The sequence below is a fragment of the Caloenas nicobarica genome, chromosome 7 (genome assembly GCF_036013445.1).
Source record: "Caloenas nicobarica isolate bCalNic1 chromosome 7, bCalNic1.hap1, whole genome shotgun sequence".
NCBI classification, from domain to species: Eukaryota; Metazoa; Chordata; class Aves; order Columbiformes; family Columbidae; genus Caloenas; species Caloenas nicobarica.
This window is the reverse complement of record NC_088251.1, coordinates 31,975,371-32,000,281: the sequence shown is the minus strand read 5'-3', so window position 1 is coordinate 32,000,281 and position 24,911 is coordinate 31,975,371. Positions and strand designations below refer to the sequence as shown.

The following is a 24,911-nucleotide window of genomic DNA, read 5'->3' as shown; positions in this document are numbered from 1 at the left end:
TGAGAGGCCACAAGGCTGCTCCTGCCACTTGAAGATGGGATTTTGTTATGCGGTTTTAAGCCTAGCCAGCTTAGCCTGAGCTCCAACAGATGAGCCACACAAAACACCTTTTCTTAATATGCAAGAAGCAGTTAATAGAACGATAGAAAAGTAGCAACACTAAAATGCACTTCAAGTAGTGAAGCTTCAGAGCTGCTTCAAAGCCTTCACATTTAGAAAGCTGTGAAAACTTGATTTAGTGTACATAGAAGGCACATTAGGGTCCCACTGCAAAGGCAGCAGTTTTTGTCCATTCTGGCATTACATTTTTGTGTCTGACTTTAGGTCTATTAAAGACCTGTCAGTGCTGAAACTGTGTTATGCAACAGCATGTTTAACACAAGGAATGTCCTTCTTGCACATAATACTGAGAGTTAAAGTCAATCTGAAGCCATGGCTGTGAGTGGATATTCCTTCTCTGGTGGTCATGTTGAGTGCGTAAAAGCTACAATGGTACGTGTGATGTTGCTTTTGTTGCAGGGACTTTGTGGTGAGAGTTGGCATGAGTGAAATATTTTTTCATGGCTCAGCAGGTCTCCACATCTCATTTTTCAGCTGTTTATCCCATTGGATAGTGTTATTGTGGGATACAGCATTATGATGGTGGACTGGCAAAGGAAGACTTAAGAGAGAAGAGTGCTGGTGTTCAGTCAAGGATGAAGAACAGGATGTGGAGCTTTGATCTCAGTGCAGGTCATTTTAGTCAAACAGTTGTTACACTGCACTTAGTGCTGGGCTTCTGCCAGGGGCATTGATGGTCTCACAGTCCCTGGTTGCTGACTGTCTGGAAAATAAAGCCAGTATTAAACTGTCTTTTGTTCCTAAAACTGTAGTATTGGTAGGACATAATGGTGTTCTTTTGCAGGTTGAGTTGAGCCTTTTATTTCAGATTTATTCAGAGAGATGTATTCAGGTCTGCCTGCCTTGTTCTAACAGGGGGCCCATACCAGCGTGAGTGCTACAGTGATTCATAACAGCAATCCAATTTTTCCATTGGAATATCTAATTTTCAGATGCAGAAAGAGGTAGGAAGGAGGCAGGGGTAGTGGGAAGTGCTATCAAGAAGAAATGCTTTCATAAAGAACCAACGCTCAAATGCTGATCCCTTCGGTATATCTTCATGGTATATTATATGTTTCTCCTTGGCTCTTGGTATGTACTTGGTTGTTATCAAGACATTTGTGTGGACATTTCCAGCCTAATAACGTGCAATAACAAATGTTTGCAAGGTACTGCAACATGTTAGGCCCCGATTCAGCAAAGCAGTGAAGTGTGTATGTACACAAGGTTTGCCTGTTTCATTCAATCAAGGCTGGATGCCTTTGTGGTCTTTGGATCTAGAATATTTTCTAGCCTTATCAACAGTAATACCGTAGCTTCATTGTCTGACATTTACAGCAGAAAAACAAAAACAGAGCAGCTTGAGAGTCAGCATGACTAGAAAGATGCAGTAATTCAAGCTGTTAAGATTTATGGTTATTACAAATGGAGGACATTAAAATAATTCACTGACATGAGATACAAGGCTTATGATAATTTCCTTAAAAAAAACCTGAAAGGCAAGAGAATAAAGGATGCTTTGTGTTTTTATGTTTCATCAGTATTGAAAAGCTCAGTATTTCTGATTTGTTGGTTTTGGTGTTTTTTTTTTTTTTTTGGCACTTAGACTTGTGGCTTTTGATAAGCCTTTTGCAGCTGCTAACTCCTGTATTGCTGCTCATTCTTTAAAACAGCTAGAAGCAGCACAGTAGCTGACTGCCAGAAGGTGATGCATGTTAAAGCTGTATTAAACAAAAGCCCTGATTTTCTTGGAAGGAACTTTTTCTATATTAGGATGCCTACTAAGTCCCTTGGTGCTTTGCCAGTAAACATAACTCTGAACCTAAACTGCTGTGCAGAAATGTGCATAACTGGGCTGGGTTTGCTTGGTTGTTGTTTTTTTGTTTTGAAGCAAAATATTTTAGCCTCCTGGACACATTTCTATACAGAGTGAAAGCAGCGAGCTCAAGTAGCCATGAGAATTACTACTTTTATAGTTAATTTGCTTGTGTAATTCCATAATCTTCCAGTCGGAGTGTTTCAGAAAAATTAACAGAATATCTGTTTTCCATGAGGATGTTGAAATATAAATGTTATACCTTCCTCAGACAGAAACAGTTGAATGCAGGAATCTGTACTGTAGCTGAGAAGCTAGAGGTATCATCTCTGGGTCTCAGGCGTTAAAATGACATTTTGCTAATTAGTTTTATTTTGACCAATGCCTTCACTACTACCATTGCTGACTATAAACATGAAAGTTGTCCTCTGGTGGCTGATGAGGTCTAACATGCCCTGTGAGATGTGACCCGCCGTGTCAGATCTGTGCCCCTCTGCCGTCAGCAACTGTGTGCTGCGTTAGGCACAGCCTCACCAAACATGATGTGATGTGAGGTGACCACAGGGTATGGCAAACTCAAGAGAAAGCTCCCGGGCCCCTCTGGGGAGTTCAGATGGGGAACTGGAATTTTGCCACCAGGCTAACAGGTGCCCACGTCGCTCCACAGGACGTGCAGGATGCCTGGAGCAGAGAAGCTGCCACACTTGACCAGACCAGCAGCACCAAGAGCTTCAGAGGGAGCCTCCTAAAGCTTCAGCTCTGCGACACCAAGAGCTGTAGCAGGGAGAATAGTGACCATGTCACCATGGAGATGTTAATGATTTCTACCACACATTTGGAGAGGAAAGAGGAAAAGTTTTCACTTAGTCTCTGAGTTAAACATCAGACTGGTCAAGAGTGACAAACTGCATCAATAATTACTCTTCTAGCCATTTATGAAGGTACCAAATGTAAATCTTTGTATATGCTATTTGTAGAGGAAATTGATGTACTACAGTAGACATCAGGAGTTTGATAGCTCCTTCTTCAGTGTTACAGGCTGGAGAGAGGAACCTTTACATGGGTCACTTCAAAGGGGAAGCTGAGATCAGATGGTCTTGGCTCTCTGATACTCTCCAGATTTTAATGTTTTAGGGTTATTAGCAGAGGGTTCCCAGCAAGTGGCCCTTGACTTCGAATTTCATCTCCCCAGTCGTTTTTGTGGTGTCTGGTTTTTGTTGACCTTGCAGCTCATGTTAAGAGGCCTGTATTTTGAAGGGAGACAAGGGAATTAAGTTCTTGAATGAGTAGGTTTCATAACATTTTTTTTTAACGGATGTTTTGGTAGTTTGGCCATGTTTTTATCTGAGTTTATCTTTGGACATGTAGGAGCAGGAGCCTTACAAGCTGCATTTGAAGTGCATGGCTGTGAGTACACTCAGTGTCCTGCTGAAGACTCAAGACTCTGACCAGCTCAGAGAGCCTTGTCAGGTTCAGACCCTGGGAAGCTGTTAGGCCAACCCTAAACTAACACTAACCGTAAGATGAGGTCCCAGCGTTCAGTTCATGATGATTATGTGTTAGCTGGTGCTCAGGCTCTTACTACTGTGTGCAGCTATTCTGCAGGAAAGTTCCTTGTAGTCATTTGGCATCTGATTCAATGTTCCCATAAGTCAGTGGAAAGTTTCATTCTGCTGATGCCAATGGAATTTTGATCCAGCACTGTTTCTTGCAATGATTAACTTGTCCTGGTTGTCAAAGCTAGTAGTTTCTTCAGATGGCAAACAGTATATAATTAACTGAAGAAAAAATACACACCCTAATTTAAAGTAACTGACGCAGCTACCATCTCTTAGCATGTGTTAATACAACTGAAATTAGGTAACCTTGTGTGAAGCAGTCTCAGAGGCGAAGTGACATTGAAGAAAATTGTGTAACTAAAGCTATGGACACTCGAAACTTACCTCTAGTGGAGAAGCTCACATTTGAGGTTTTCTTTTTCTCCTGAACAGCTTTGACCTAATGGTTTCAATATGTGGAGTGATGCTGGCTCCTGCAGCCCAGGCTGACCTTGGACTTGTCTCCTCAGTGCTTTCGACCGAGTTGTCTAACCTGGCCACACCTCACTGTCATGGATGTACAAATGATGACTGGCTGCAGCTTTTAACTCCCTGTGTGTCTCTGCCTCTTGGGCACCAGGCTTTTCTTCTCTGAGCAGGAAAGCACAGGCACTTTTTCACCTTTAAACACTGATGAGAGCAGCAGGAACCTGGTCAATACAAGACCATCCCATCTTTCAGTGGTTCTACCTACAAGGTTGGCTTTTGGATCTAGCTCCAGATGGTTCAGCCCCAAGTAGTGTATTTTTCTTCTGGCTGTGTAACTGCTTTGGACTCTACCAGTAGCCAAGACATACACCACGGCCATGTTTACCTATATATATTATAACTGACCTTTCTGCCACTGGAATTAATATCTCAGACAGCCTCACCTCTTACCCTTTTTCCAAAAGCAGGATTCTTACAGATGAACAGCAGTGCATGTTTGCAGTGTATTTTACCACATGTTTAGTGTATTTGTGTTTCTCATATCAGATATGATTTTTACAGTCTAGCAATTGATTTTTCCATAAAAACGGGTAGTGGAACATAGGGCAAATACTGCATTGGAAGTCCCACAGAGTAGGAAAAAGACATATTACACTGGCAGTGCAGTTTCATCCTGCTTGCAAAATGGTGAAGCCCCTTGTGAACACCAGCTAAGATTGCGGTTCTGGCATCTTGGAGCCTTTCAAGCGGGCTCATGAAACCTGACCTTTAAAGGAGAAAGCAATCCCAATGACTCACCTCAAGAGAGGGGGAAGCCCCATTAATGCAGCTCTGTGAGCCAATCAAGCCATCAAGCTTTACCATGAGCTGGGGGAAGGTTTGGGGAAAAGTGGCCTCTCTCCATACCATGGGGTAAAATAGCAAGTGTCCTGTTTAGAGGGAGCCATCTCCCAAACTGTCCTTTGCACAGGTCTGGATTGATCATGTTTGTTAAGGAAGAAGAGATAGTGTTGTCTTGCAGGGAAGATAAGGCAAGAAAAGGTAATTACTTCAAGAAGGATAATCTAGTAATTTCTAATAGGTTAAGCTCTCAAGTAAATCCCAACTTTTTAAAAACTGCTAGCAGTGTTCTCATGGACTAAGAGATTAGAAAAAGAGCAGCAAAAGCAAGCTTTGGTCCTCTTTGTTTTGTTGCATTGGATGTTAAATGTTAACTGTTGATTAAAGTGCTTATTACAGTTAACAGGTTTCAACATGCTGTTTGACTTATTTTAAATATGTGGGTTTTAAAGTGAGCAAGTTCAGAGTCAGCCTGGTGACTCCCGCTTTGCTACTAGGAACAGCTTTTTAAAAAAACAGTAGTTTTTAGAACCTTGTCAAGTTTTGAAGTAATATTCTTCTTGTACTAACTGGTTTTAGAAAAATTTCCAAAATGGGTATACCTTACTATAAAAAGCCATTTAGCTCTGTTTAGAGCATTTGATGGGGGAGTCCCAATGTTGACAAACATTTTTAGTCTGTCCCCTAGCAATGAAAAATAAGTAATAGGAACAAAAAGGATACATTCAACTTTCTCATCTTTGCAGTTCTCGAGAAAAGGCAATTTCTTACAATTTGTATAACATAAGGACAGACACGTGAAAAATTAGACCTTTCTTTCTTAGAGCCTCAATTCACCAGCTGGTGTTCCAGTTTCTGTAGGAGCTGATTGTTCTGGCAGAGCTGGCAAATCAGTTGCATTGTTTTGCCTTCTGGGTGTTTCAGTCAGAATGGATGGGCTGCGAATTGCACCGGAGCTGAGGCAGCCCTCCGCACGCCTGGTTTTCAAAAAGTTGTTATTACTTATTTACTTATTTGTTTATCACACTGTAGGAGCACCAAGCACGTGAAGCTCACTGTACAAGGCATTATATACACATTTATTTAAAAAGGTGGGCTCTGCCCCAGAGACCTGATAGTCTGATCATTGGAGAGGAAGGCAAATCTTTAATCAACATTGCACGTGTTGAAGATTACAGAAATACAAGGCATTCAGAGAGGTTCACAAAGAATGGGACTTGAATCAATATTCATGGGTAGTGCTTTTATGTTTTGGGTTTTTTTCTTTTTTTCTGCAGGGTCGGAGGATTTTTCATATATGCCAAAGAAATAAAGCTGGTTTTTTTTGCTGTTTCATGTCTACTTTCTTTGCCAGGGGACATGTGGGATATTCTTGCTTACTAATGGCTTATGTTCATTCTAGATGGGATACACTCCTTTGCACGTCGGCTGCCACTACGGAAACATAAAAATTGTTAACTTCCTTCTGCAACATTCTGCAAAAGTTAACGCCAAAACGAAGGTGAGTTTTTTCTGCCTCTGCCTCACTTGTTCCGCGGGGGCGGCCTGTGCTCCGTGCGCGCTGCAGCCTGTCCCCTTCCCTGTCCCTGCAGAACGGGTACACACCGCTGCACCAGGCTGCGCAGCAGGGGCACACCCACGTCATCAACGTCCTGCTCCAGCACGGCGCGGCGCCCAACGAGCTCACCCTGGTAAGTGCAGGGGGTCCTTCCCCCTGGGCTCGGCTGTCCCACCCCACATAACGCATTTTGAGCAAGGGAAACTTGGAAAAAATGTGTGTGGTGGGAGAGGAAAAGAGCAGAGGAAGCTGATTCCCATCGCTCCCACATCCTCTGTGCCTTCATCTCTTTCAAAACTAGAACAGCAAACATTTGAAAGTCTTTACATTCTCATCCCGTTTCTCTAAAGAGTTAAAAACTTGCAGTTATATATCCTACTACCCAAAATATATTTCTTTCAATCACTACCATGCAAAAATTTATTTTACCTGTATTGTGCATTTTTCTACAGTTAGCTAGCAGTCTCTACACTTGGCCTTGCTAACATTCAACTGTTGTTATAAATGCTTCATTTGCCAGAATGGAAACACTGCCCTCGCCATCGCTAAGCGACTTGGCTACATTTCAGTCGTTGACACATTGAAGGTGGTGACAGAAGAGACCATGACTACAATTGTAAGTACAGCTTAGTTCAGTAGTGAATGGAAGAATTTTTCCTAAGCCAGTGTATTCAGCTTTGTTTAGTTACGTGTCTACTGAGATTCCGGTTCAATTTCTGCCTATTTCCTTTTAGCAGTATAAAGCGGATATTATGCCAAATACGAGCATTATATTTTTAAGGTAGTAGATATTATCAGGATGTATGCAGGAAGAGTATCAACTGAGCAAAAAACGGTGTAAATGACTGGTCATGGCTGCCGTCTTTATGGGCACATCTTGTTGTTTAGGACACAAACCGCACAAATACGGTTGAAAAGACATTCCTATAGACTTGTGTTAAATAGAAGCTGCTTCTGCCTTTTGAGGGGGTTTGCTAAGGGACTGGTGTATAATGGCTTGTATTTGGCCTAAGAGAACCTATTCCAATCTACAAAATGTTTGGAATTTACTTAAAAGCACCCCATTGCATAGTTCCTGGCATCTTCTGAAAGACGGTGAGAGGTTGTCCTCTGCAAGCAGCCACAGTCAGCCCCGGCAACCCCAGATAGCCATTGCCTCACCCACACGTGAACTCCAGCCTGGATCTCTTGCCTCTCAGGCAACACCTCTGTGAGGTGAGGAGCCTCCCTGCACCACCATTGTAGTAAAGCCAAAATTGGGTCTTAAGAACATAAATCCAGAGCATTTGCTCCAAATTTGCTTTTTGCTTTCTGCAACTTTTTTTTTTTTCTGAGTAAAATGAAAAAGAGAAGCATGTGCACATATGTATTTTTAGGAGTATGAGAGATGGAAAACAGTTACTGTGTGTTCCATGTTTTGCCGTCCCCTATTTGCGTGGTCTATCTGTGCAAGCAGGTGGTTGCAGTACGATAAACATTTGGGACGACAGACACATTTTAGCTCTGCTACTGCATGTGCCTTTTCTTCCAGTGACTTTACTGGCTGTGCTCTATAATTCAGTGGCTTACAGAAAATCAACCACACTAAAATGCCAGAATGGTAAAATATAAAGGAGTATGACACAAAATAATCACGATTTTTTCCTACAGCGTGTCTCCAGGTTTTCTGAGGAACATATTTCTCTCTAGAAAGATTCAAAAATAGTTTTCCACAACCTGAAAAATTTGATGGAGAAAATTATATGGGGTAGCATAAATTTGAATGATTGCCTAGTATACAACTAGGTAGTTGCAGGAAAAGGAAAGCCACGTTTTTCTACTAAGAACTCCCAATAGTACAAGGTCATTCTTAGCTTGTAGAACCAAGAAGCTAGGGGAGTTTGTGCTGCATGAGATAACCAATCATTTATATCCTGTAGATGAAGAATGGTGGATCAGTTTGTGAATTATGCTAGAGGAAATGGCAGATGCTGAAAGGCCAATAGTACCCCAAATACCTGCTCTCAAGAGAAGCCCGGAAATAATTTCCATTAAAATCAAAATACGCTGCTTATCAGTCACAAGTATGCAATTGTCAGACTCTTGAAATCTAGACATGAAATCTGATTTTACAGCGGAGGATCTTCAAAACTTAATTTGACTGCTGAGACTTATTTGTTTGAGGCTTGTGGCTAGACAACTCCCAAAGGTAAATTTAATGAAACCAGGGATGAACATAGCTAATTTTACTACAATTTATACCCAAACACCAATAAAAACATCCAGTAGTGTCTGGAAAAAAAAAAAGTCCTGTGGTTTTGCTAGTTTAACAGCAATGTGTTAAAAAACTTTGCAAGTAATGCCCACAGAATGAAATAGGTGTGAGGCTTTTTATAAGTTTTGTTACGTTTGAGCATTCAGGAGCTCTTCTGCCGATATCAAGTGATGGCAATAACCCAAGAAACATGAACTGCCAAATGGATATTCATGAGACCAGAATAAAAAAGTATTCTAAAATAAATTGAAATGGAAAAGCTATTTTGTCCTCCTGAACTTGTTAATGATTTCTTATTTATATATCAAGGATGAGAAGTAATGGTGGTTAAAAACAACATAACATAAAAATTCCATAAAGATGGGAGTGGCTTTTGGTATAGCAGTTTAGTTTGGTTTGGTTTTGGTGTTGCGTTTTGTTTTGTTTTTTTTTTAAATTCCGCTACACTCCTTGAATAGTAACTCCGCAGAGTCTCCTGCGTGACCTAAAACTTTACCGGTGCTTGTTGTGCTGTACCCCAGCTGGAGAGTAAAATGTGTATGTCTCGTCATTCGTGGGATATACAGGTATTCTAGGAACAGATTTCAGGCTTTCATAACATACTTTTTTCCACTTCTAATATTTTCTTTATATTGGTCTTTGAGTCTGAATCAATATAAACATCAGGATGAAAGTCAATCTGCCACTTCCGAGTGTCTTTCATGCACGAATTCTTTAAGGGGTATCATTTAACTTGTATGTGGTTACAATTGTTCTCATTTGTGAGAAAAAAGCACAATGCATGCTGAGGCACCTCTCGAAAAATCCACATAGATTAAGTCTGCTCCCAAATTGCAGCACTTTTCTAATGGCAAAGGCAAAATACTCCCCTCGGAAAGTTTAGTTTAAATAGAGATGACATCTTCCTGCTTAAAATTTAGACAACTATTCAAAGAGATGTTAAAAGCCTTTACATGGAACTCTTTTCAGTATACTTGTTTCTTCTTTTGATATTATAATCTTCTAGGCTCTCAACTCATGCTTTTTCTGCTGTGAAAATTTCAATATCATTTAAAGCATAAACATATTGCCTATATCTGTATTATTTGATATAGTCTTTTTTAATGTATTGTTCAATACATCTATGAAAAGGAAAGTGAAAAATAAGGTAAAAAAGCTAAATCTTGTTCTCCTAACTGCAGATAAAAATATGTCCTACCTTGCCTTTAATTTTTAAAATAACTATAATTTTAAGAAAATTTATGCCTTCACTCTGAAATGATTTTCTTTTCTTTGACAGACTGTTACAGAAAAGCATAAAATGAATGTACCTGAAACCATGAACGAAGTTCTTGATATGTCTGATGATGAAGGTATTAAAAAATAACAGAACCTTCTTATTTTTCAGTCTTTTGTCATTATAAGAAATGTTTGCTTTAAAAAACAACCAGCAAGCAGTATTAGTTTGGGTATGGTCTTTGCACATTTGTTGTTGTTTTACATTGTTTTGTTGACACATTGAATCTATGCTTTTATTTAATTATTTTGTTTATTTAAATCATGCAGTTCGTAAAGCCAATGCCCCTGAAATACTCAGTGATGCTGAATATTTGTCAGATGTTGAAGAAGGTATTTGTGCATTTTCGTATTGCAGTGATATTTAACTTAAGCCTCTTTCTTTTATTCAACTGTCTGAAAATTAATCCTTTCAGATAACTTTCTTGTTATCCCACTAACGATAGTTTCTGCTTTGCAATTAAGAACACTTTCAAAAATCCTTCGAGCTATTGCTGATAATACTCTATTTTTTTCTGAATCTCTTACTCCCAATTTTACCTCGGATTTCCTGGAATAGTGCTTTTGCTGCTGCTTCTATAAAATTGAGAATTGTTTGATTATTGTAACTGAAGAATTAAATATTGGACAAAAGGGTCAAATATCAAAATACTTAAGAAGAAAGAGCTGATGGTGAAAGCAAATGGCAGAAGAATTTTTTTTTTTTTTTTAATTCTCATGTGGATTAAGCTCTGAAATGGTTCATTTACATTGATAGTGGACTCTTAGCCTGGAAAGTAGTATTTTCTGTGTGGTGGGTGTTTTTTTGTGTGGTGTGAGTTGATGGTTTGTTTTTGTTTTTAATTTTAATATACAGTATTTTGGTCATGATGTTCAGTAAAACCACATCAGTCTACTTTTGTCCTGAAGAAAGAGGATGCAAGGCTATATTGGACTCAACCTGTTGGTGTGTGTTAGTGTGACAGAAGTACTTTGTAGCTGAGATTTCATTTGTATCATCCCGCAAAGTGATGTGAAATCTGTGAGGGGGCAGCGAAGCCCTCTGTTTTCCATGCCTCTGATAATGCTTTTGAGGTGTTTGCACTAAAACCTGCCCATCCCAGCTCAGTCCTTGGTGCTGGGCAGGCTTGATGTGGCTTCAGTGGTCCCCAAGTATTTAAAACTGCTTTCCTCCCCTGTACCAGCATCCCCTGTCAGGTCAGACCTCTCCTGGTTTGGATGTGCAGGACCCTGTGTGAGTTTCAGCAGGAACTGCAGGTTGCCAATTGCCAATTTATAGCATTTAAGCAGTAAGATGTAAAAATCTATTTAGCTTAGTTCACTGTCTGCAGCTCCTGTTTAATTCATGCATTGACACTTTTGGTTTGTTTTCAGTTCATCATTGAGTTCCCATTGCTGCAGTTAGTGTTCTTACCCTGCACCGGTGTTTTACAAATAACCCTCTTAGGCCATTGTACTGCTCAAAATACTGCATTGTTTTAACTGACTGAAACACTGATGCATAATCGTGTTAGTTAACAGAGCAGTAACTATTGTGTTATCCCACTGCACAGCATGTGGCGAGGTACAGATGAGAAACACTCCTATATGGAATCTGAATCATACAACGAAAGATATAAAATGTCTCTTTTAATATACAGGATCATTTGTGAAAACCAAATGCAAAACCTGCAGAAACCTCTGAGATCTGTGGAAGGTTTTTATAGTCACACTCTGTTTAACAAAAAAAAAAAAAAATGCAGGTAATATGATCAATTCCTTTCCTAGAGACTATTCTGCACCCATGTATCATGTTACTAGGGGAGTTAAGAGGGTGCTTTATATATATGAGGGTCATTTTCAAACCTAACACTGAAAGGGAGCTCTCAAATCAAATAAGAGGTATTTTATTAATCTGAGCTGAAGTGTTCTGGTGTGCAAGGCATGCGATGAATTACAGGCTTTCAGGTAATAACCACTGGTCTGCCTCCCGACTTGCACATCTGTAAAGACAATATACCGAGGCCCATCCCCACAACTCCTCACTGTTGACAGGGTATTTGCATACAATGCATCAGCCACTTATGCCAGTAGAAATATAATAAATATGTTCAAGATGGCAATGTACTCTGGCAAATGTCATAGCCAGGGAACTGATTTCCAAGTGAGAGAAGGGCACAAATTTACCACCCAAATCCAAACTCTCCCTCACTTGGCTAATGTTCATGTCATCAGCCAAAACTCTTCTGTGAGAGAAACTTGCTGAGTGGTTTCTCAATATGCCACAATCCTCAATGTTTCTCTAATCAGAGAAATTGAAGGTTTAGAAAGAAGTCTCAGAGCTCAGTGACAAATGTCAAGAAACTGTTTTGTTGCGTTTATGTTTCGCTGCGCCTGCTAAATAAGTATTTACATGGAAATTGTGTAATTTCTCTTCCCTGCTGAGGACAGTTTGGTTTGGAGTCAGACTTCCTTTTCCTAGACTACTCTGGCAATTCTGCCCAAATGAGGTCAAGTACTGGGAAACTGCTACACTGCAAAAGAGAAAAAAAAAAAAGTGTTTTTTGAAAGATGTGAACGTGTTTTTTGGGGAAAAAATGAAGGCTCATCTTCATATGTAGCAGAAAGTTCATAGAATAACAGAGCAATTCTGATGCATGCTGAACGTGTGCTCTGCTTTTATTTTTCAAGAGATTGCAAATCTTATAAATGTGAGACTGCAAGAACTGGGTCTTTCCTCTTACCATGTCCAGATGTGGGCTCGCACCCCACAGCCTGCACAGCTGCGGGAGCCCCAGCGGTGCACCCCGTGGCCGCGGGGCTGGCGAGAAGCCAGGAACCAGCCCCGTTAAGCACAACCTGAGCTGTCTGTGGGAGGCCTGGAGGGAACCCCCTGGCATGCTCAGCCTCAGAGCATCACTTCAAGTGGGTGCAAGAGCTTTAACCTGGTGGAGGAAGCTGAAGCCCAGCTGGGACTGCCACAACCTAGCAAGGAGCTCTGTCACAACAGCCTCTCCCACTCCCAAGCTGCTGCTGCTGTCTCAGAGGTGGAGGGACAGCAAGCAATGGAAGCTGACACAAAGAGGGGTGAGACTACGTGAGCAGGGAAGGGGAAAAAATTCAAACCAAACCACAGTTCAGGTGTTGAGAATTTTGTCACTGTCAAGAAACACTTGTTGTTGAGCTTTTAATTTTTTTTTTAATTTGATCTTCAGTAGATAACAAACTTTCGGGTGTAAATAAGGACGCTGTTTTAAGCCCATCTAATGAAGATTCATCTCAGTAGGAGTAAGTATCATGCTAATCAATCCCTGGCAGATTAGACAGATGTCCTAACAGGACATAAACACAGACTGCCTGATCTCTGAGTGCAGGTGCTGAGGTACAGCAGTCTAAGTGTGTTTGAGACAGGTCAGGGCATCCCCTTGCATGGAAGTCTGTTATTGATCATTTTAGGAGGGGTTGATTTATTATATTTTTATTCTTGGAGTTTTCTAAGTTGCTTTGTCTCGGTAAAATTTTACAGGTTCATAAAAGTTTCAGTGGTTTGGTGTTGGCTTTTCTGCATACTTGTGTGAAACCAAAATCTTGGCTACAACTAGAAGCATCCTGCTCTTCCCTGTGGCTTTCTCTCTCCTGCCATCAGGCAACTCTGGACATGCTGTGACAGGGAGTGGCAAAAGCTTTGGGGATCTTTAGCAAAGCCAATGAGAGATGCCCATTTGGATCCCAGGCTATGATTAAATTTTATTTGGGACTTCTCCCAAGCCACATGATCCTTTCTCTCCTCCTGCCAGAGAGCCTCTATTTCTCACTGGTCTTTAAAAAGAGCACCTACCCTGTGCTCTTGCAATTGCCAGCTGTAGGAGACATGCTGAGGAACACGAAAAATCGGGAAAACATGAGAAAAGGTGACAAAGGTGATGAGAGTATGAAAAAGCTTCTGAGATTAAAAGAATAAATAGAGTAGGGCCGTCAATCCCAGGAAAAAAGCTGAATGAGGGATAGGCTATAATGTATAAAATAATGGGTGGCAAAGTGAGCAATAATGCTTGCTGCCTCTCCAGAAGCCCAAGAATTGGGGACATCAGTGAAACCAGCAAGAGGCAGATCCAGCTTAAAATAAAAGGTTGCTCTTCCTGCAACAGGTGGTTGAATTGAGTGAGTCCTTGGCACACATCCTTGGTGTGGGGAATGCAAAAAGTTTACGTGAGTTCAAAGTGTAATTGGAAGAATCTAATAAGGGGAAAAAAATTGTGTTCATGACTATACAAACCTCTTGCGGCTTTAGAAAATGTGTGCTCAAATCACTGCCAGCTAGAAGAATGCTCTGGAGGATTTCCACTGCTTCATCTTCTTATAGTCTTCTGTGAAGTGTGGCTGCTGTCAAGAGGCAGGGTGTGCTAGGACTGATGGGCCTTTGCTTTGACCTTCTGCCACTATTATTTCCCGGATTTTGAATGGTTTCCTATACTTGTGATAGCTGTGTTTGCCCACTGTTAACAGGGACACCATCTTTCTTCAGCACGTAACTTTATGAAGGGAAGCGGCAATTGCAGCAAAGCAATGCAATATTCCATTTCTTTGGTGCTTTTTCATCCGTGACTCACGTCTTGAGCATTTATCTATCATTCGTGTTCAGAGATGAATTTTATCTTCATTTTCACATAGGCTCTCTCTCTGCAGGAATACAGTGTACTGTGAGCAAACACTCCGCTTATTACCTGAAATGCAGAGGATTAGGCTGTGGCACCTAATTAAACAGAGCAAGATTGCTGAAACATGTACCACCCATTTTGCTCCAGCCTCCCACAATCGCAAAACAATGTCTGGAATTCTTTGAAATTACCACTCCTAGATGCAGTTTTTCCTTTGATGAGAGCATTTCATCAGAGTAATCCTGCTCTGGCTGGATTAGCTGCAGAGCAGGATAACATCTAATGTATTTCTCAGCTCAACTGGAATAGCTCCTTATCATTCTCCACCTTGCCTTTGACAAACGCTCCTAAAGAAAATGCCTTGTCTGTTCCTTGCAGTGGTGCAGCGCTCGTCTTCAGGTGTTGTAAGCACAGAAGTTTCCAAATTTACTTAAAGTTGCCCAGATCTCTGACCCTGTCTGGGCCAACTCCAACGCCTCCTAAGCTGGAGTCCTCTTTTCTCAATCACCTGAATTTTTCACTCAGGACACAGCACCCCACGCTGGGGGCGGAGGACGGAGAGGGAGTGGGGGCAGCACCCAGCCCCCGCCGTTGGCACCCCCGGGGCTCCACTCGCCTCTGTGCCCCGGGGATGAGCGGGGGGAACGGGGAGAGGCCCCGACGAGGGCGGGCGGAGCTCAGCGCCCTTCCCCGCAGCCCTGCGCTCCCCCCCAGCCCCGGCATCAGGTTACAGAAAAACTACACCCTCGCAGCACCCCTATTTACATACAAATAACTGGAGTGCCTGCATTTATGTCACCATTCAAGAGGCTTGCCAAGGGAGGCTGTAATCCAATCAGCAGAAGCTTTAAAGGGATGTCTGCAGAGTGATTAAGAGGGGATTTTTTTTTAAACTGTAGTCATGATTTTTCATTTTGTTTTATATTTGCAAAGAACTTTGATCTGAGTTGAGAGGAAAGAGATGCATATTTCCTAAAATACATACGAAGAGATCAAGATGTTAAGAAGATCTCGGTTGTTGTGTGGAAAGCGAATATGACCCACAGGGATTAGTTGGCTTGTGCTGGTTTGGAGATTAACCCTAAATCACTGCTTAAGGACTAATAGGACTAATAGGAATTCTTGGAAACATCAGGGAAAAAACTCTTATAGACCAGACTGCTGAAAATGGCTTTCCAAAACAGTAAGACTTTTTAAAGTTTAACTTAATGTATAATGTTTCTGTTTCTGGGGGAGGGTTTAATGCTTTCTGGTATGTTATGAACATTTTAGCTTTTAAACTGTTACTTTAAATACTAGTTGTTTTGCTGGGCTGAAGGAGAAAGTTGGTCTGTTTGTTTGCCGTTTGTAAAGCAGTAGCTGAAGGGGTATTTTTAGAACTGATTGTTAGTTGAAAACCAGAGCTCGCCTGTGGCTTCCTGAGTTAGGTGAATGGAAACTAGTCTAAACTCCTTGAATGAAAGTGGGAAACGTATCGCTGGGGTTGTGGAGTCCCTCACCTTTCAGAACACGCTGGGAAACTTCTCTGTTGTGCAACTTTTACACACCTAAAATGCGTTCACAATGAAAGAGGAGAGCGTGAAGTCAGGCAAGTAATGAGCTTACAGGGAGCTCTCGTTTCTGTGTTATTGAGGAAACAGGGGGAAAAAAAAATCCTACAGCCGCAAAAGGCGTATTTTGGACTTGCTCTGTCAATGCAGGAATGTAGGTTTTGCATGATGTAATGGTATGCAAATGCTGCTAGCCAGAGCGAGCTGCTCCGTTAACCCTTTGCGGCATCTGCCCTCCTCTCCGAGGATTTAACTTTCCTTCCTTTCATTTTTTTCTAAAAAACCTCGATCCTCCGCGTCTGCCTCGGTGTCCGCGCAGCCCCCGCCCGGCGCGCTGGGCGGGCTGACCCGGGCGCTGCGGGGCCGCGCCGGCCCGGCCGGGGCTTTGTTCTGCTCCCGCGGGGCGGGGAAGGGGCTTCGGAAAATCAACCTGGGACTCCGAAGCAGTTCATTTCTTTTTTTTTTCTTCTTTTTAAAGTAAACAATCCCCTCTTACATTCAAACTTGCAAAAGTTATTGAGCAATACCGACGCTGGAAGGCGGGCCTCTTCTTGTACTCGGCGTCCATTCAAGCTTGCTGCACTTTTCAGCACTGGTGGACAACTAGGTTCTTTCTCACAGCCAAATTTTTTATTAGTAGTATTATTTTTTTTTCATACAGAATAACTTAACTTCAGTTTGTCAGCTCAGGTTTTTTGATAAGGGAAGCAAAAGTGAGTGCAGTGGTGCAAAGTACAGAAGAACCCTTTAGCTTGCTGAAACGATTGGTCAAAAGTCATCCCTCCTAACTTTATTGGATTTATGTCAAGGTGGAGTTTTGCTTCTTGCGTTTGCCCCCAATAAAATTATTTTCTCAGGCCCGTTCCGAGGGTGGATAATTGTACTCCATAGAAAGAGCCTTAGGGAAAGCGGGGGTGAGGGGATTGATTCCTTGTTGGCGAGCACAGAAGGGCATTATGACTTGCTGAGCACACAAACATCTACAATACGTGTAGCTTCTGATTTCAGCCTGGCTTTTGTACTGGCAGGTGAGGATGCAATGACAGGTGATACGGACAAATACCTTGGACCCCAGGATCTGAAAGAGCTGGGAGATGATTCTTTGCCTGCTGAAGGATACATGGGCTTTAGCCTGGGAGCCCGCTCAGCCAGGTATTGTGTTTGCTGTTTCTCATGTTTTCATGTCCCCACAGTTACAAATGTTTGCAAACCAAGCGTGCTCTTCCACACAAAGCTGGAGTCTACTTTGAAAAGAAGTAGAAGGGGTACATTGCTGTGTTATGATAATACTGTGCCTTTAAAGCATATGTTCATTGCAGTTTTATTTCATATTCTTTATTCATGTTGGCTTCTTATGGCAATGATACAGAAAACTAACTATTCACTTTTTCTGGTACCTGCTCATGCTCTGAACATCGCCAAGGCACCTCTTTGCTTCAGTTTGCAACTGGTCTAGAAATTGATCTAGAACAGCCAGCAAAAACCAGCCAGGTTTCATTTCACTACTGTGGGTCAGATTGGTACTCACATTAGAGTGTTCCTTAATGGACTAATTTAGCCAAAGATTGTAAATGCCAGAAAAACTGAATGACATCATTTTGCTATTTTGGTGCTTTTATTTCTTTAAAGGTTCTTCTAGTGAATAATCCAACCGAGATCGCCAATATTTTAAAAAAATGCTCCCAAAAGTAAAAAAGCAGGGTTTCATTTGACAGGGAATGGATTATGTGTTACAGAAAACAGGCCAAAGTTTATGTGAACCTGACAAAATATCATAAACTTGATATATCATCTGACTAATGTTGATTTCATCTCAAGTGTTTCTAGAGCAACATTTCAGATTTCAGTTTTGAATCTTGCTAAAGCCTGCAATGTGCGTTGCTCAAAACAATTAAAGCTATATGAGCAAAGATTATTTCCATAGTTGTGGATTTGCAATGTATTTACTGACAGCTGAATCGTACTGAAGCTAATAATTAAACCTCATAAGCTGGAGCCCTGAGGACTTTTTCCTATGCTGTAGTTTAAAGATCTGTTTTAAAAAATGAGTTCATTGTCTAACAGCAAATGGCAACTCTCATAAAGTAAAGCTTAGATGTCTGCCCTTCAGTCTTGTTATGGTCACATTAGAAATGCAAGCATGCAGTGCAAATTTGCTCTTTAGTAGCACCCAGCCATGTTGTGCTTCACTTACAATTTTTAGGTAAGTTAATAAGTGTTTATGTGATCATGCATTCACAAGGAATGCCAAAATGCGTGTAAATAGTCCATTAGCTGGAAAATCAGCAAAACGGATGAGAAGTGAGGATTTTATGTCTTTGTAAGCTTATTTAACAAAGCTCACCTGCTGCTTTTAAACAGAAATTGGGGTGAGCGAGGTCATCACCCAGCACTGTCAGATGTGGCCAGTCCTGAAGCACTGCAGTGATGGTGGAGAGGGACCGTGCTTTGTGTCCAGAGCTGGGCACTGATTTCCAGGACACTTTTCACTCATTACAGTACTCTTCCCTCACATGTCTAATTTCTCACAGTGCAGGTGGGAGTGCAGAATTTCACAGTCAAGATCTGTTAGGTAGATCTGAGGGTTCAGCCTCCTGTTATCTTTTCTTTGAGAGAAATCTAATATATCCCACGCTTCTGATTTTAGCAGTGCCATTACTATTTGTTGCTGCGTAACTCATTTTTTTGCATTGCACATGTTATGCTCAGAGGAGACAAATACTGTGTTTTTCCTGTGAAGTATCTTATTTAGCAAAAAGTATTCTGTGGATGCAACCGACTACTGATTCTGAGTGTAACATTAAGAAATAGACACATTAAATATATAAGCCATCCAACCATAACATCTTGCTTTTCCTGTCTGATTCTTTGCTTTCTATTTCTCTTGTTTCTTTTCCACTGTAAATTGCTTTAGTCCAAAAGTCAGGTAAGAAGGCATGGCATCGTGTTACATCTTTCTGCTGCTGCCGCCATTGCTCATCTTCATTTTATTCATCATTGGAAAGTGACATGCTTTCATTTTGGGGCAGGAGAGTGGGATCAGCCTTAGAGATTATCCCTCTGTTATAACAAATATAACATGATTTCTTTATGCCCTTTATCATGTGAAAGTCTGCTTAACGTATTCCTGCAGTGTGTAGTTAAGATCCCAGTTCTGCTTCCAGCAAAAGAAGGAATGTATATTAAAGCCTAGAAAAGTTCAAATAGCAACTACAAAATGCATGAAACAAGTTGTACAGTTTTGAGTCTGAAAAGTGTTGCTAGTATAAAAGTGTAGTATGTTGTTGGATGTTGCTTTTTACTAATTCACATTTTTTACTACTTTATTTTTGTCACGTAGCAAGCATGTCTAGGCCTGCAGCATGTTTTTAGCACATACCATAATGTATCTTCCAGGGTTAAGTGTAATACTCCTACGTTGATTTAATTACAACACATTCAGAGTGATCATAGTTATTTCTAAACCGTCTAACATGCACAAAAGCATTGGAATCTGTATTTAATCATCAATAAGCAAATTTCTTTTCTTTCTTCTTTCATTTCAAAATTATTTTCTTTTCTAACTAAATTAATAACTAGAGTGGTTATAACAAATTCAAAAGTGTTTCAACCACAAAGAGAACAACACATAAAACTTGCTCTTAGTTAAACCTGCTTCAGCAATCTGAGCCATATGGGCAGACACTGTAACATACCCACAGCTCCCCTGGGACCTGCCCTTATGGGCCTCCTTTCAGGATTAGAGCGTGAAGACATTTATCAAAGTTCATCTAAATACTTGAGTACACTTTTCTGGATTTATTCTAGAGCCACAGCATTACTGCCCAAGCAGTAAACACTCGTGATTTTGCTGTATATTGTAGGGAAGGGGATATTTAATTGTAATCAAATACTTATTATTCCATTTTTCCCTTGTATTTATTTCACAGATTATGTATATTTTGCCATCTTATGCTGTCCCTGGAAGTTGCATATATTAATTTTTTTTATTTTTATTTTTTGTTCATCTCATTATCATCTGCACTTTCTATGATAAATGGTAAATACAACAGCCTCCGCTCCTTCAGTTCGGATAGGTCCTACACGCTGAACAGAAGTTCTTATGCCCGAGACAGCATGATGATTGAAGAACTGCTGGTACCAGCAAAGGATCAGGTACGTGCTGCGTCCCTGCCACCAGGTATTCAGGCTTTTTATTTACAGGGGGTGACAGTCTGCAGCCCTCAGCTGTGCTCGCAGACACTGTCACTACTCTCTTAAATACTGAAGAGGGAGAAGAAAGGAGCTGAGAGAAAGAAACGATGGTTTTACTGCTTTGTGGTTTTGAACCTGCAAGAGACAGGGTGATGGGGTCCCAAACTTTAGTCTTTAGGGGAGTCTTAGGGGAGTCTTTAGGGGACAGGTTACGTTTCCGAGTATGGGGTTGTCCATTGAAGTCAGTGGGAGCATCTGTGAGTTTAATGTTATGTGTATCCATAGAGTGCTTTGATAAGCTGGGAGTAAAGTCTTTTACGCTGAGCAACCTTTGTCTGTATTGTGTAGCCTGGGGATGACGTTTGCTCATTCTGTCCGCGTGGTGGGAACTCCAACTGCTGCCCTTGTTTTTCCACCCTTGGGAAGAATTTGGCCTTGTAAAGATTGAGCTATTACGCTCTAACCAGTTTATGTATCTTCCAAACATTTGTGCAATGACTAATACAACAAAAGCAGAATCTTTTGACCTGATTATAGCATGCCAAAGTCTTTCCAAAAGCTAATGCTGGAGATGATAGGGTACTGTATGCTTTGTTTGTGAGTTCCTCAGCATTTTGCTCGGTAGACTTGCTTCAGATTTTCAAGTCTAATTGAATTACTCAAGAGTTTCTTGATATGCACAAACAAGAGATCTGCTAGGAAGCTGGATAAAAATTCACATAGAAATCTTTACTTGGGAATTAAAGAACTGTGGAGTGGAACCGTTGTTTATATCCTGGAAGAGCATAAGGTTTTCTGCTGCCCTTTTCACAGAGTTACCTCTCAGCAGTGGCAAGTATTCCTGCACAGAGGGTTATTGATGTTTGAGGGGGAAAGGTCCACAGAGCAGGACTCATGCATTTTAAACCTTGATTGTATTAGGCTGTAAATTGTAGTGTAGTACAGATTATTCAGTTTTACCACAGCTTTTGCACATGGATTTGGTAGCATTGTGGCAATGGCAGAAACAGGATTGTCTTTAGCAACTGGATGTTTATTACTAGGTTGTTAGTTTCAAGTGAAACGTTATAAACCTCCAACAACTTCCATTTGCAACAGCCAGCTAGGCACTGCATAGCAGTAATTGTTGCTTTTGTTTGTTTTGAAGTCAGAAAATAAAATCTGCAAGTACTGGCACTGGGAGCAAGAAATTATGTTTCGGGGCTGAGAACCTAAAGTTTCTCTGATACTTCCTACTCCTAAAGCTTCATTCAGTCTTCTTGATATGATAGAAATTTCAGAGGAGAGGAAGACTCTTCAATCTGAGAACATATTGCATTGTTTCATGATTTTGACCATTTTTGTGATTGCCATCACAAATAGATGGCATTGATTTATCAGATAGGGTGTATTTGACCACATAACAAGACTTAAAACCAGAACCGTGCTGAATAACTCCTAAAGAACATCGTTCAAAATGAGCACCATTAACCACTTTTGTAATACAAAATTTCACTAAAAAAATAAAAACCAAACATATATATATATTTATCTGTACATGGAGGTGTTGTATGTACAGGAGCTCTGCTTTAGGACAAACTTCATCTTCTCTGTGAGTGGTTATGGACATCTCTGCTTTCTGGAGGATCACTTGCAGTGCTGGCTCTTGAGCCAAGAAGGCAACAAATATGGAAACCTTCTAGCACTGGTGCTGAGCACTGCTGTATGTTGTTTTCATTGCATTTGTAATCTTCATATTTTTGTGATTCCAGTTTTTGGCCAGCAATGATTGTGCAATTATTGCAGTTCAACGCTGGTCCAAATTTGTCACGTAAAATGAAGCCAGGCTGGAGACCTGCCTGACAATCTAGTTGTAAATGTTGTTCTAATCTTAATCCTCTAGACAAACTTAAAGTTTCTCAAGTCCAGGAGGGTATCAGAAATGATGAAGGTGGTAGTGGAAAAAAATGCCAGTCCTGTCTTGAGAGATTCCTAAAATCAGGATCCCCTGAAAAACAAATGACAGTAAAGCAACAAACTATCTTCATGAAAAAAGGAGCCCATGAAAAAGGCCCAGCCTCTCTTCTTCCCACCCTTCCCTCTGTACATTACTGGACTTCTAGATAATCTTTGCTGTGGCGGTAGAAAGCAGCGAAAAGAAACCCACCGTCTGCTCCAACAATGAAATTCAAAGATCGTTGTGGGTCAAAACCAATATCCTAAAAGTCCATCTTGAAACTGATAGTAGTTAAGGCTGTTGTGGGGTCTCACATGACTTTGAAGAGTGAGCCATTGCCTGTCTGCATATTGAATTTCTCTTAATTTGTGAAGCTCACACCTGCTTGGAGTTCATGGCAACAGCAAATTCTCTGAGTAAAAGGAAATAATTTTATCACAAATATGAGTATATAAAAAATAAGGGGAATTTGCCAGCCTCTTGATCAGGTTAAAATAGAAGATCCCATGACCACCTCTCCCCAAAATCACTGGCAGACTTGGGAGTCTGAAAAGTGTCAAACGAGGAAGATTTGAAACCAGTCTGCCAGCATGACCCATTGGGTATTAGAGAAGAGTTTCTAGTAATTCCCTGAGAAGTCACAATATTATCCATTGTTTGCATTTGGCAGTTTATTGCTGATCCTGTTCAACAGGGAAGTCTGAGTCCAGGCCATACTGTGCCTCAACCTGGCTGGAGCAAAGTTAAAATTTGTGTCCTGGTGTGTTACCATGGATGCAGCAACTCAGACCAAATCTGAACGACTTTATCTGTGGAATAGTTTACATCAGCCTCTGAATTTAATCAGCCAAAGGCAGGATGAATCAGGCTGTCTGTTACATAGCAGCTTGCTGAATCTCTTCTATCTGGATAAATTAATCTGGGAGGAAGCATAAATTCTTCTGTTTGCTGAACTCTGATATTACACAGCCTGGATATTCAGTTATGCAACCAGCGGAATCCTTGCCAGCAGAACCACCAGTGCTTTTATACGTGCATTTGCATGTAAAGCTGCCACACCCTTTAGCAAGGCATGCTTAATCTTCCTTGCTCCAGGGAGGGAACACTGGGACCTGAACGAACACAGGATGAATCCTGTGATTTGATGTCACTGATGATGTACCATCTTCTGGACCGCTTATATTGCAACTTAAACAGGAAGATTTTTTTCCCTGCCTGGAAAATCCAGAACCTCAACAGACTGACAAAATGGGATCAACAGATGTGTGCTGCGTGTAAGATGCATGTGTCCAGCTATTCACTTTTCCTACTCTGTTTCTCTGCCAAAATTATTGGCCGCAGACTTTGTGCTTTTGCTGGCTGTAAATATATCCAAAAGATCTGTTTGAGTACACTTTACCAGAAAGGAATGCATCAAAAAATATAGTCACCTGATGTGCAGACAGTATCTCAGGTCAAAGGAATAGACCAACGAACCTTACATATGCGTGTGAGGAAACCTACAGCAACTCAGTGATTCTGTAGCGGCTCTGAGCATAGAGTATTTTAGAGTGGTGGTATTTCCCTGGAAATTATGTGGCCCTGCATTTAATTTTCTGTATCACACTGCTGAAGGAATTTAGCATTATTCTTCTGCTATAGCAAACATGATCCCACGTTAATTTGTTAATGTGTGCATCCTGTTGCATTCCTGGACCTCATTGCAGTGATGCTGTTATGATTTAGCAGGCATTTGAATGACAAACACTAAATATGGTGGGGTTTTAATGCATTTCTTTTGTTTCTTTGTTTTGTCCTATTTTTGATGATAATGTTAATCACTGAGCAAAGGAATAAATTTATTTTTGTTTATCTAAATTTTTGCAACTTCTGAGACCAACTGTCTGTATCTTGTGCTGTTTGGTACCAAAAGTAATAACATACTTAGTATGAGCTCTTAAGAATTTAGATCACTTGGAACAGCAGAAATCCACAGTGATGGCTTTTCTGCCTAAACCGCAGGCTCTTGAAGGAATTGTAAGAAAATCCCTAGTGTTCTGTTGGAAAGAGTTAGAAAGCTGTCTTCATTAAACTAGATTATGATACATTTTTCAAATTGATGCTAATTAAAGCCACTGCTGTTCCTTAATTGCCATTGTTTTAATGGCATCCATTTTATCTTTTATGTCTGATGGGGCATTTTGGTGTTCGACATAAGCAAGTTTGCTCTTTGTTGTTGTTGTCTGTGCTTGAACCATCAGGTCTAAAGTATGTATCTTAGAGCAAAAAGTCTAATGAAAGATCACAATAAAAGAGTTAAGGTAGCAAAAGAAGGAGGCATCAAGCCAGGTGCCACAGTGTTGGACAGATGACAGAGCAAAGTTTTGCCCTATAGGTGTTTCTATTGATTGGCAGTAAATTATAACGTTGATGGGTTTTGGAAGCAAGCCTGGGATGCTCATCTGAAATAAATGTCTGGTGAGAAGGTTTTTGGAAATGCCGGAGTGACGGGAGGGTTGCAGGTTCTGGCCAACACTAGAGCACTGTCTGCTTGCTTAGCCAGTGGGAGCTTCTCAACAGAAGTATTTGTGTGTGTTTATGACTTCCAGATTTACTACTAATGCTGATATTGCCATTCAGAATAGCCTATTTGCACTACCTCTGTGTGCCAGTACATTTAAAAAAAGGAGAAAAAAAAAAAAAGGAGAAAATAACAACACATCCCTCTGTAGAAGTGTGTGCTTGG

The 24,911-nt window shown here is 40.9% G+C and overlaps 1 protein-coding gene across 2 annotated transcripts in view; it reads left to right on the top strand.

Annotated features, from left to right (window-relative positions):
* The window catches only part of ANK3 (ankyrin 3), a 299,184-nt gene that overhangs the window by 210,426 nt on the left and 63,847 nt on the right, over positions 1-24,911 (top strand). For both annotated transcript variants that reach the window (XM_065639540.1, XM_065639541.1), the window contains exons 19-26: positions 6,185-6,283; positions 6,375-6,473; positions 6,861-6,956; positions 9,874-9,946; positions 10,140-10,202; positions 17,085-17,208; positions 18,971-18,982; positions 20,109-20,211. In XM_065639540.1, the coding sequence (XP_065495612.1) occupies positions 6,185-6,283; positions 6,375-6,473; positions 6,861-6,956; positions 9,874-9,946; positions 10,140-10,202; positions 17,085-17,208; positions 18,971-18,982; positions 20,109-20,211 (669 nt within the window). The remainder of the gene's footprint in view (positions 1-6,184; positions 6,284-6,374; positions 6,474-6,860; positions 6,957-9,873; positions 9,947-10,139; positions 10,203-17,084; positions 17,209-18,970; positions 18,983-20,108; positions 20,212-24,911) is intronic.